At 47.8% G+C, this 13006-nt stretch overlaps 1 protein-coding gene across 1 annotated transcript in view; it reads left to right on the top strand.

Moving 5' to 3' along the window:
- The window catches only part of PNN (pinin, desmosome associated protein), a 108722-nt gene that overhangs the window by 70030 nt on the left and 25686 nt on the right, over positions 1-13006 (top strand). Inside the window, exons 7-8 of the mRNA XM_086937352.1 lie at positions 2470-2625; positions 2715-2853. Of these exons, the coding sequence (XP_086793478.1) occupies positions 2470-2625; positions 2715-2853 (295 nt within the window). The remainder of the gene's footprint in view (positions 1-2469; positions 2626-2714; positions 2854-13006) is intronic.

Here is a 13006-nt window from a genome sequence, read left to right as displayed (position 1 = left end):
AGACGGGGTGTGTAGAGGGTGTTAGATGGTTCTAGCGAGAGAGGGACTTTTCTAAGGTTATTAGGGATGGAGAATCTGCTGTTTAGTGTGGGTGGTCTAAGGGGATTTGGGTGTATCGTGGGAATGTTGCGGTGTGGGGTGCTTGTGTGAGTTTGGGGGACTGGGTCATAGGAGCGGAGAAGGGTGAGTGTGTCGAGGTCAGAGGAAGAGTTGTGGGTGCGGCGAGGGCGGTTGTTGCGATTAAGAGCTGGGATTGATGTGAGATTGGGGGATAGCTGGGTGCGAGAGTTATTCGGAGGGGTGGGAGACAAGTTTGGCTGGGAGGTGTAGAAGTGTGAGGGGTTGCAGGGGCGATGCGGGGGACGAGGGCAGTTGCTGCGCCTATGAGCAGGGATTGACGCCTGGTGTGTGGCGTGATGAGGGTGGGGGTCCGCCGGCGGAGTAGGAGACAATTTGGGAGGGGGGGTGGAGGAGGGTGGGCGGTGTATGGGGCGAGTGGAAAGTAGTTCTTTGATGGCGTGAATGTCTTCTTTGATCTGAGTGAGGGTGGCCGTGATGTATTCCATCGTAGGGTAGGTGGTGAGGGTGGGAGTGGCGGTCAGGGGTGACTGGCTCGACAGGGGATTCGTGTGCAGGTGGGAGGGCGGGCTGGTGTTCGAGCAGGTCTGCGTTGTGTTGGTGTGCGGGATGGGGTTAGGGATGAGAGAGGTTTCGGACGGGAGGGGTGTGGATGAGGTAGAGAGGAAGTTGATGTTATGGGTGGGGTCATTGGTGGTAGGCGGGGGGGGACAAGGTGAAGGTTGGGAGACTGGAAGCCGTGGTGGGGGTGTAAGGAGGGTAGTGGGGGCTGAGAGTAGGAGGGGAAGTGGGATTGGAGATGGTCCTGTTGAGGGGAGGGGGAGTTAAGTTAGGAGAGGGGGTATGTTCTGCGAAGTTGGTTGGAGGGTAATGAGGACTGAGAGTGGGGGGGGATAAAGGGGGGGAATTGTCGGAATGCCTGTTGTTCTGGTGCTGGACTAAGTTAGGTGTGTTATGGGTGGGAACTGTGCTGTCAGCGGTGAGCGGGGTGTTAATGCCCGCTGTAGGTGTGATAGGAGTGTTGAGGGTATGTGTGGAGGTCCGCAATTTGGTAGAAGGGGCGAGGGAAAGAGCGGTGTATGAGGGGGAATGATCTGTGTCTGTGACGGCGTGCTGGATTGGGGTATTGGGGAAGTGGGTAGGGGATGGGAGGTCAGGGGTGGTAGGTGTGTCCCTGATTGAAGAGTATGTGGCTGTGAGGTCATGGTTGGTGGGACTGGGGGAGATATGAGTGTTTGACCGTGACTTGGAATGGTGTTCTTTGAAAGTGGGGAACATGTTGTCTAGCAGTTCCAGGTTCCTGTCTGTGGATTGTGATAGGACAATCCCGTTATTGTAAATAGTGATTGTGGCTCTGCCTGGAAAGGCTTGGGATGGTGAGATGGTGAGAGTTTGGCTGTGAGCGGATTTTCTAGTGGAGGAGACGGTGAGTAGGGAGAAGAACGCTTTTCTCCATTGAGCTCTGCGTGTAGTGTGGAAGATGATATCGGTGTTCAGGGATCCATTGACCGGTGAGAAGTAGGTGTCAGCAAAGGGCGTTTCTGAGTGTGACTTAAGGAAGTTGTGTTTAAAGCGTTTGGCGGCTTTTTTGGTGAGTGATGGTGGGTAGTTGATTTTGTATGTGTGTTTGCCGATGGGGTCCATGTTTCAGGATTAGGTGGGTATGAGAGGAAGCAGTAGTGTACTATAGTGGTACCAATGTGCAGAAAAACATGTGTGTAGAAAAAACAGGTGCATATAGTAGGATACACATTAATAAGTTATAAATTACAAAGTGACACTAGTAATCAACAGTGCATATAGTAGGTGCATATAGTAGGATACACATTAATAAGTTATAAATTACAAAGTGACACTAGTAATCAACCAGCATATCCAGGATGTAAGAGTGAGCAGTCGGGCAAATGCATACAGTAAATTGTTAGGTACAAGGTGTAAAAATAGGCATAGTACTGATAATATATAATATAAGGGTGGGATACAATGGGAGAGTGCACTAATGCACTATAGTTAAAAATATTGATAGAGTATAGAGGAAGGAACCAGATATAACAATTTACATGCTTAAGGGTGCAATGCAGGTTTTTTTGTGTAATGTCTTGCTGCATATCTAGCATTTATTTTTTAATTAACCATTGGATAACATTATATGGTGGAGCCAGAGCAGTAGTTTAATTGGCTAGCTTTATTTAAAAAAAAGATGTATATGCTTATAAGAAAAAACAAATTCTTTTGGTGTTTCACGATTTTGCACACAGAGCTAGAGCGATTGTATTCATAAAGCATTTCCATGTTGGAGAAATGGGGTTTAACAGTAGGCAACTTTTCCTTACTTACTGCTGGTAATTTTTTGATGTGATAGCAAACCATTTTTGATGTTTTTGCCTTCAGCAACGAAAACGAAAGGAAATAGAGAAAAAGCTTGAAGTACAGGCAGAAGAAGAGAAAAAGCAAGTAGAAAATGAAAGACGAGAATTGTTTGAGGAGAGGCGTGCTAAACAGACAGAACTGCGTCTCTTGGAACAAAAAGTCGAACTTGCACATTTGGTGAGTTTGTGTGGGCATTTAATGTGGCATCCATTGTATACTGGGCTGGCTATTTTATGAATATGCTAATTGGTCTTTATTTTCTATAGCAAGAAGAATGGAACGAACACAACTCTAAAATCGTTAAATATATAAGAACCAAGACAAAACCTCATCTATTTTATAAACCAGGCAGAATGTATCCAGCTACTCAGAAGCTGCTCGATGACTCCCAGAGAAGAATGAAAGGTAGTTTGCTTGCTAACAGAGTGGCCTATTTGATTTATCCATATTTTCAAGTGTTTAATTTGCTGTTCTGTATGCAATGGAATAGTCTTTCCAGGTCAGAGGAGCCTTGGGGAGGGGGTAGAGTACCACTGTATACTAGTGTTTATCCCGAACAACCCTGTCCCTTTTAAAGACTGTCCAGCACGTGATTTGTTTTTTCCCCTTTAGTTTTCTCTTTTCTTTTGGTATTTTGAAGGATTACTAAGGTACTGGCTATTATAGATGTGAAGTTTTATATTTTGCTTCTAAGAACTTGCCCTTTTTTGCCCAAAGCGGTTACCAATTTTTATTTGAACCATAAGATTAAATTCCTCTTTCAATGTATGTACCACATCAGTCTGTCTGAGAATCTGTATTCATTTGGATAACTCCAAGGTTTCTCCAGTCTTCCAAGCTATTTAAGTTGGAGGCTCTTCCCTATCAGGAATGTGACAACGACAGTTATTGCTTGCAGTGTAGTTTCCTGCATATTAGATAGCCATTCCCTTTCACCCAAGGACATTTACACATAATCAGTAAGAGCCACAGCTTGCTTCTGCTACTTAAAGTACCTGTTTCTGATGTTCCAGTACAAAGCTCATGCTTTCAGCTAGCACTCGTCCCTAGAATCCAGCAAAAGGGTTTAATCAAGTTTCCTTTAAGCAGTGCACCAGATCTTTTGTCATGCTGCATTAGTAGTGCTCTATTTCACAAATGGTAATTGTTTTCCAGTACATTGGACTGAAAGCATCCAACAACATGAGTCACCAGGGAAGGTATGGTTCTTAGTGCAATAACTTCTTTGCTGGTATGAACCTGCTGTCCCCAATACCCCTCTTTTTTCGATTTTCTGCCTCTAACTAGTTTATACTTTTAGTTGACTGAAGAAGAGTTGGTTAATGGGAGCCTCAGGGCAGGTCCTGAGAGTCCAAGGGACTACCCACTTTACAACCCAGAGCTTAGCTTCAACGCTGTGAAAGTGATGGGGTGTGTGCTAGGTGCTGCTTTCTTATAGGACATATATTTAAGACTGAAAAGACAATGGTATAGAAAATACAGAATTTATCACTGGTAACTTAAAAATAATTTTGCATGATGTGTGAGTATTTGAGCAGCCATAGAAAGCAAGCCATTAGGGCTTGCTTGAACGGAGCCTCCCATCTTAGCCCTCTAACTGCAAAAGGAATGTTTATCTGATCTGCTTTGTTATTTTCCCAGACGACTTTCGTCTAAATTAACCTTTTTGTCAACACATTGGTAAGAGCTCACATTAAAGCACCTACAGTTGGGAAGCCATCTGATGCCTTCAACTTGGGCTGCTAGGAAAAAGGTTTACTTGCATTTTTTTTATACATCACAATCCATGCAAAGCTCTGGCTGCTTTCGATTTGGTTAGGCTCATGGGCACGGCTCACCCATCTGCCTTTGTGCTCCCACACATTAATATGAATGGGAAAGGTGCATTGGAAAGGAGTTTACTTTTTCCTCCAGTACCGCTCCATAGTGAATTCCTGTTCAGGGATCACCACAGGAGAGTAATCCTTGAACAATCCACCCTCCCAGTATGTCACCAGTGTGAGAAAGTGGCTCTATACACACTGTACCTTACTTTGGTCCAGTATATAGAGAGTCCACAATCCCCAGAGGTATAACGGAGGTTAAAGCCAGGTGTGACCTTACTCTCTAAAGTGGTAGCTTCGTCGAGCAGTAAGGCAGTACCAGAGGACCGTGTAAAGCATTTGTTGTACACACTCGGCAAAAGGTTTCACACACCAACAGGTATCAAAATATACTATTCTGAATATGAGTGATCTCAGATGAATACTTTGCAGAAAGGCAATAAACTTTGTAAACCCAATAGGTATAGGGGTTGCAGTAGGCAACACAATTCTAAACACAATCTAACATTGACCTCAATGGGTTTGTCTACATAAATGCAGTTGATTACTTGATAGATTACTTCTGTAATCCCAGGACTGGATCCTAGATTCTGTGTTGGGGTCCAAGCTGTAAACAGTTTAGTAAAAACGTTTTGGTTATTGCAATGATTTTTAAGGAATAAAAAGGTATTTTAAAAGTTGACACTTAGAAACTTTTCAATGAAAAACTGGCAATGTTATCCTATTGCAGGAAATTCAAGTCACAGGAAAAATAGGTTCTCCTTATTTTTGTAATCCAGTACTGGGCTCCTAGGTCCAGCACTGGGAACTCTACCCTAGACAGGTAAGCAATTACGTGTCCGTAGTTGGTACGATTTTTAAGGCATGTTTGTAATTTTCGAAAGTAGACACTTCGAAGAATTTTCAGAGAAAAGCAGTCAATAGTTTCCTATTGGAGAAAGTTCAGTTATGGGTAATTACGGTTAAAATTACTTTTGCAGGTCAGTACTGGACTGAAAGGTACAGTACTGGCTCCTCTCCTGATTCCAGGTGAGTATTTCAAAATTCGTTTCTCGGATGGTTTTATAGGAATATTTCAGTTTCAAAACTTCACACTTAGAAGATTTTTCGAGTCAAACCAGTCAATGTTATCCTATGGCAGGAAAGTGAGTTATCGGTTTCCAGGTGAGTACTCGACTGATAAAGTTAAGATTCTGGGCATAGACTCAGGGGTCTCCCAGGGTCAAGTTGGTACAGTTGGTACACCCTCAGCGGCACAGGGGCAGCCGGGTGCAGAGGTATTTATGCCCAATGTTATCCAACGTGAGGCAGGGGGCATTCAGTTGGAGGCTTCTGGCTAGCGGGCCACGCAGCTGTGGGAGCTGGCCACTTGCTCAGGGCAAATGGGAAGTAGGTTAGGACACAGGGTGCACGGCCAGAGCCACTCGGGCGGCTGGGTGCAGGGTGCTTTTGAGCCTTCTAGCGTTCAGTTATTCAATGGGAAAGGTAAAAAGGGAACAAAGGCTGCAGGCTCAGGGACGGTGATTCTTCAGGTGCGACCTCCACTTCGAGAGGTAAGTTTTATTTGGGAGCAGAGGTAGGTACCCCAAAGGAAGGCACATGGAGTCGCAGGGCACTGGGTGTCTTTGGGCGTCGGGAAATCTTACCCTCGGCTGGTCGCAGTTGGGGCGGTCCCTGGTTCTGAGGCTGCAGGTGTAGTCTGGTTCGTCGGAGGGTCTTTGGGCACTGGACTTCGGGTCCCAGTCGCTGGGCGGACGTCCTTGTGGTCTTGAATCACTAGGGCATGGACCTGGCTCGGCGGGTGCAAGTGGGTTGGTCTGGAGCTTCCTGGCTGGCACCAGGGGTATGGTTGTTGAGCAGAGCCTCTGCTTATGGGAGTCCTAGTCTATAAGAGGGTCAAGGCAGGCAGGTCCTCCGGGTGTCTCAAGGTTCCTGTCCGCAGGAGTGGCCGGGTTTAGGCAGGAGCAGGTTCCAGGATCGACAGGCCGGTAGGGCTGGGGCCAAGTCAGTTGGTGTAGTCCTGTTGTTCGCATCTGCACGGCGGGTCTTCTTGATCTTCTTTCTTCTTTTCTTATCAGGATCCGAGGAAGGAAGGTTCAGGAAGCCCCTAAATACTGAATTTAGGGGTGTTACAGGTAGGGCAAGGGCAGGGACCAACAGGTAAAGCAAATGGTCTGGAGAAGCTCACAAAGGCGGCAGGCCTTTGAAGCTTCCCCCTGCCCATCCTGGGGGAAGAGACCTAGCACCTCTCCCTGGATGTGCATTGTTGCAGGCCCAGGAGAGCGGGGGGGCTTTCCACCCAGGGGTCCAGCAACATGTCTGCTGTGTGGCAGCCTCTCAGTCCAGACGTGGATTGCAGGTTTAGGTTTCAGTGGGCATCTCTAAGATGCCCTCTGGTGCATTTTACATTAAATCTTGCACTGGCATCAGTTCAGGTTTAATGTGCTGAGGAGTTTGCTACCAAGCTTTTCAGTTTTCAGTGACGCCATTATGGTGCTGTGGAGTTCGTAATGACGACCTCCCAGCGTCATATACTCTTAATGGCAGCACTGCACTTAGTGCCCAGGAATGGCCCTGGGTACTGTAGGCGCATAGGGCTCATGCACCTGTGCCCTCACCACTGGCATAGGGCACCCAGCTAGAGGTGTGACTGAGGTATGCCAGGGCAGTGGGTTTGGGGGCATGGCACACAGGGATGTGGGCCATGTCGACTCTGTTTAGTTCTGCACTTAGACACTCAACCTGCAAAGGCTGTGTGTGTCAGGGTACAGGGCCCCTAAGGGTGGCACAATAAGTGCTGCAGCCCTTAGGGGTCTTCTCTGGTCACCATGCCCTGGGTACCTAGGGTACCATTTACTATGGGCTTATAGGATTGGGCAGAGGTGTGGCCAGGGAGGAGACCAGGTGAGACGCTTCTCCCTGAGCTCACGGACGCCGCCATTCCCCCTCCCCATGCAGATGTAATGAGCAGTTTCGCCTGCCAAAGTGACACCCCACAAGCCAGCTAAATAGAGGATGTACAGTGGGGGCTGGGAATGACTGTGCCACGCTAGAACATCCGTGCCGGAGGCTTGTGGTCAGCGAGGCGGTTGCATTTTCAGGAGTGTGCTGGGCCTGGACAGCGGTGCCCCCGGGGCCTGCAACAAGAAGAAGCACGTAAGCGGGCCCTGCAATGGACTTGCCTGGGGGCCTGTGAAGGAGACCCCTGGGTCACAGCTTTTCCGGGGCCCAATTAAAGAGCAAGCCTGGAAGTGCAGAGAGTGGGTCTGAGGTGGCAGATGGTTGTAACCCCTCCCCTGCGGGCAGAGGTGTTGACCCGGGCCTCGTCGTGGTGGTGGCTTCTTTTGCACACCAGTTCCACCAGAAGATGCCATCAGTCAGTTCAGTATGGCCCGAATCTACTACAGGCTCTTGGATGATGGTGGAGGTGGTCTGAGGATGTCCCCAGAGAGGGATGGACAAGCAAGTGGAGAAAGACCGGGCCAAGCTGCAGTGATCAGTGTTGCTACCCGTACTCCATTGCATCCCCCACTGCAACGCACGCCAGCACTCAGTCACAATCTAGCTAAGCCCACTGGAGGCCTCCTGTTGTGCAAGGGCAAAGTTGGGCTCCGAAAGCACGAGCGAGCCCCAACATACACAGAGGTGTTGATGAGATTACCTTGGTCTGCAGTCTCTATGAGAGCAACTTCAACAAGCCCCTGGGGAAATGCAAGGGCCAAAGATGAAAGGCAGAACCGGAGGGGAGGCCCCTCGACTACTGTGGTGCAAGCGAAGGCTGCTGGTTGCCCGACCGGGAGAGCGGAGTGATCAGGGCGCATGGCCATTTGGGACATGCTGCAGAGGCAGGAGTCCTCGAGCCCCAAAGGCAAAAACTTCCAGTCTGCAATTGGTGACTGAGGAGAGAGCACCTACCCATGAGCCCCTACGACCAAAGTGATCATTCAGCTACTACTTTCTGAATTCCGCAAGAACCTCACTTCTCTTCGCCAGGATTTCTCCATTGCCTTCACTGAGCTTAATCAATCCATAGGGCAAACGCACTCCCGTCTGACAAAAATTGAATCCCCGGTTGCGGACTACACAACAATGTGGGCCTTGTTGCCTGCAGCGAAAACTGGAATGGGGGTCACACAATGCTACACGATAAACTCTACCTCAAACAATGTGGGTATCCGCTATAGCTGAAGACAACAAAAGAGATGACTGGGCTGTTCCTATGGGAAGAAAGGAGGAAAAGGTCACTAGGGTAGAAAGGCTAGTGCTCAATGGAGGACCATCCCTGGGTATCCAATTTGTGTGATATAATGTCCTCACACACCCTTGCCAGTGTCATGCTTCATCACATAAGTTGTACTACCTGTAAGACACTGCTCTTGCCTAAAGGTTAGAGTTATGGGGTGTCAACAGTACCTGGTGGGTCTGACATCAAGGGAGAAGCCCTAGATGTTAGGGTTTCTACTGCTTGTGTCAGGGCCAGTTATGCCTACCCTTCTCACCGGGTCCGGACCCGGCTTCTCCCTTGATGTCAGACCCAACGGGTACTGTTGACACCCCATAACTCTAACCTTTAGGCAAGAGCAGTGTCTTACAGGTAGTACAACGTATGTGCTGTATTGGAACTGATACTAATCATTAGGTCATGTTTTGTAGATAGTAGTTTTTTACTAGGTCCTGAAGAATCTCAGTCAATGTACTAGAAGCGAGAAACATGTTGACCACACCATTTGCTTTTTAGCCCAGGTTCACTCTGGGGAAACCATAGTTCCATGATCACCGGCTATCTTTGATTTTACTTGTGGCAGAGGACCACCAGAATAAAAAACAATTCCCGTACCTTGTGCCACATTTAATCCTCACCCACACTATCTACTCTGTCCTGGCCCCTCACCCCCACTTCACCCATAGGCAGTTGGATAAAAGATCTCCGATAAAGAGCCCCTCTTTTAGGTGAGCCCGTTGGGCATTGCACCGCCTCCCCAACGAGGAGCATTGCCGATGATGAAGCATGACACTCGCAAGGGTGTGTGAGGCCATTATATCCAACAAATAGGATACCCAGGGATGGTCCTCCATTGAGCACTATCCCTTATACCCTAGTGACCTTTTCCTCCTTTCTTCTCATAGGAACAGCTCAGTCATCTTTTGTTGTCTTCATATTTGGGGCTACGACTGTGGCCGGACCTTCCATTTTTCTCTCTGAATGGTAATCAAAGCCCTACTGGATCACAATTGATCCCTGTCTTCCCCTACCAATTGTTACACTATCCGCTATAGCTGCTACAGTCCCTCAGACTGACCTGGAACCCCATGTACAGGTCCTCTTTGCTCACCTGCAGCAGTTGCCTGTCAATCAGCCGGTCCTCCTCGACCGAACGCACCTAGTGTATACAACCTTTCAGCGACAGAAAAACCTTCCTCTGGATGTTCTCACTAGAGTCCACTACATCCAAATGAAGGAGAAACTCCTATAAGCAGCCCGGCAACAAGAGCAGATACTTTCCAAGGAGACCATATTTTGCTCTTCCAAGAGCTCTTTGCTTACACACTGGCCTGCCGGAGAGAGTTCAGCGAAATTACGTTATACCTCCAAACTCGCAAGATCACGTATCTCTGGAGATTCAGTCCGCATGCCTCAAGAGGTCAGGAAGATCCTGGGTATGCCGTCTCCGCAGGATAATGAACTCTCCCACGGATCTGGAACCCTCCTGCCAGTGGATCAGGGAGGTGGCTGGCGATTCTAGTCTACCTGTTCTGTGAAGAAAGTCCGTAAGCAGCGCCAACAAGAAGAAAGAGAATGAAATTGCAATTGTCGTCCAGATTCCCCACCTTGAACTTCTATAGGGACTTGGCTGTTCCAACGAGGGCCATGGAGAGGGCTGTCCTACTTACCTGACCCCTTCTAGAAGGCCTGACTGTCCTAAATATGGAATTTGTTTTTGAGGATTGGGGTGGGGGGGGGAGAGGAACGACTCGCCCGGTGGTCCCAGGGGCCTGCCCCTTCTTCTTTGAACTATATATGTTGATGCTAGTCTTATGCCGCTTTATTGATTAGAGTGACTTTCTTTCTGACCCAGGTGTCTAGTGAGGTTTGAAAGTCAGCCCCGCCTGAAAAATTTCAGTTATTCAAGAATATTTTATAGTTTTGTTTTGCTATTTCTGTGATACTTCTGCGGAATGCCCAGCATCAACATGAGGATGCATATTTCTTCCAAGTTAGCGTTTACGTAGGCTGGGACACCCATACAGCTTGATATTGATCACCTCCTTATAGTTTCAGTCAATGAACAGGGCTTAAACTCCCCAATGAAACGCCTAGCCCTACTCAACTGACCAACAGAAGGAGTTGGGCATATTGCTGTTAAAGGCGACCACCCCTTTCCAAAAACAGATATCAAACGCCTGTGCTCTTACTAGTAGCTGACAAAGTTTCACTCCTCTCACTCATAAGCCAAGAGGGGTAGTGATCCTTCTACGCATTGACCTCTCATTGACTTCGGATGGCACGTATAGGGATTGGGAGGTGCGATAGGTTGGGATATGGGGCAAGTTGGGCACCACCCAAGCAATCATACTATCGGTCTATCGGCCAAATGGTGACCATGGTGAGTTTTTTCCCTGACTTTTCTCAAGAGACTCCCACTTTGCCAGAGGAGATATAGTGGTGGATGGTGATTGCAATACCTCCCTAGACCTAGACCTGGACCTGGACCGATGCCATCCTCGACACCACAAACCACGACCCCCTTTTGCCTTTCTCCATGGGTTGTGAGAGATGGCCTTGGTCAACGCCTGGCGTCATCACTCCAGGGAGCGGGACAAAACCTTTTACTCTTTAACACCCCAAAAACTTATTCCTTATTAGATTACTTTTTGGTCTCCCAAACCTGGTGTCCCAGACTGGTCTATTTCAAAATTGATGTGAAGATCCTTCCTGACCACGCCTCTGTTTGGCTGGTGGTGGACCCGCAGACCCTCATTCTGTTTCCATGACCGTGGATGAAGTGGCATTCTGTGGCCCAACCTGCACGATTGTATCAGGGATACCAGAGAAAACTATTGTGCCAAAAACTACAATGAGTTATCTCCTGGAACTCTTTGGGATGTGGCTAAAGCAGTCTTCCGGGGTGAACTGATCTCCCACACAACGGCATTTGAGCGAGCGACCAAGCTCTGCTAACATGAACTAGAAACACAATTATCCCAGGCTGAGGCACAGCAAAAGGAGGGGGTATGCCAAGATCCCTGAGGGTTCTCTGAAACTTCCAGGGAGAACTGGAGCAGATCTTAATGGAGGGTAAGAAACTCCTCTACTCTAACCATCCCTATTACAAGCAGAGAGATGAGGCGGATAGACTCTTGGCCCATAAACTGTGCATATGAGCAACATTTAATTATATCAGAGTTCAGAGACTAGTAGTGTCGGTTGCATCAAGGGATGGTAGAGACTTTTGCCATTTTCCAACGTTACTATATGGCCTTGTACCAGGCTCTGGCTTTAAAAGTCCATCGCAAGAGAGCTACATCTGTGACTATGCACCCCTGAATAGAGAGGCAGAGCTGCATCTTTTGGAGGAAGATATCACACCGGATGAGTTCTGGACTGCGATACTCACCTTCTCCTTCCGCAAAGTGCTGGGCCCCGGCGGGTGTCCGGCCTCTTTCTATAAGGTATGTTGCCCTCTTTATTGAGCTCATAATCAGTTTTTTTTGGGGGGGGGGGGGATAAATTCATAATCAACGTTTTTAATTCCATCTTGGCGTCGGGGATAGTTACCGATAGGATGCTGGGGTCCCACCTTAGCCTTCTTCTAAAACCAGGTAAATCCCTGATGTTGTACTCTTTATATAGGCCAGTCGTGTTGCTGAATAGTAATGTAAAACTCTTTGCTTCCATTCTTGCGGTTCGCCTCCAACCTGTCTGTCTGGCTCTTATTGCCCATCAACAAGCAGGTTTTATACAGAATAGGCAGGCTAACAACAACTCGAAACTTGTGGTAGCGGTAATGGAAGTGGCAGAGCGTCGACACCAGCCGTTGGCCATATTATCACTAGATACCGAGAAGGCCTTTGATAGTTGATTGTACATACTGATCTAAGGGACTGGATAAAGCTATGAAACTCAAGATCAATTCTGCCGGGCAAACAGCATCACACCTAAGCCACAAGTAGAGAAAGGAGCATTGTGCAGGACAAGTGAGTAACCAGAAAATTGAAATTCTCCCCACTTGGAACCAAAGCTCTTATGCCACCAAGCAAGTGTAGAAAGTAATTGCAATCCTCGCCATAAGAGCTCTTGTCACTTTCATCCAAGCATCTATCCATTCATCCTTTCATTCACCCACTGATATCTAGGATTTTACCTTTACATGGTCATCCATTCATTCTTTCATCCATCCAGCCATATCCAAACCTACACCTCCATTTCAGCCACCCGTCCATCCTTCGCTCAACCGTACACCCACCCTTTCACTCCCTCCATTTATCCACCCTCGCTTCCACTCATCCATCCATTTATCCTTTCACTTTCCGTCCTTTTGTTACCTAATCCACTCCACCCTGTAACATATCCATCTATCTATTCCCCCTTTCCTTTACTCAGAATGAAGTGTACTCTTTGGTGTTAACACCGTGTTTGCATGCCTTGCACTTATGCCACGCTGAAACCCTGGGTTTCCCTTTGGCCATATCTCTGGTGTGACCGTTTCAGGACTCCTCGCCACTAGTTTGCCGCA

Source organism: Lissotriton vulgaris, chromosome 9 (genome assembly GCF_964263255.1).
Source record: "Lissotriton vulgaris chromosome 9, aLisVul1.2, whole genome shotgun sequence".
NCBI lineage: Eukaryota > Metazoa > Chordata > Amphibia > Caudata > Salamandridae > Lissotriton > Lissotriton vulgaris.
Note: the sequence above shows the minus strand (reverse complement) of the source record. Positions and strands in the feature narration are given on the sequence as shown.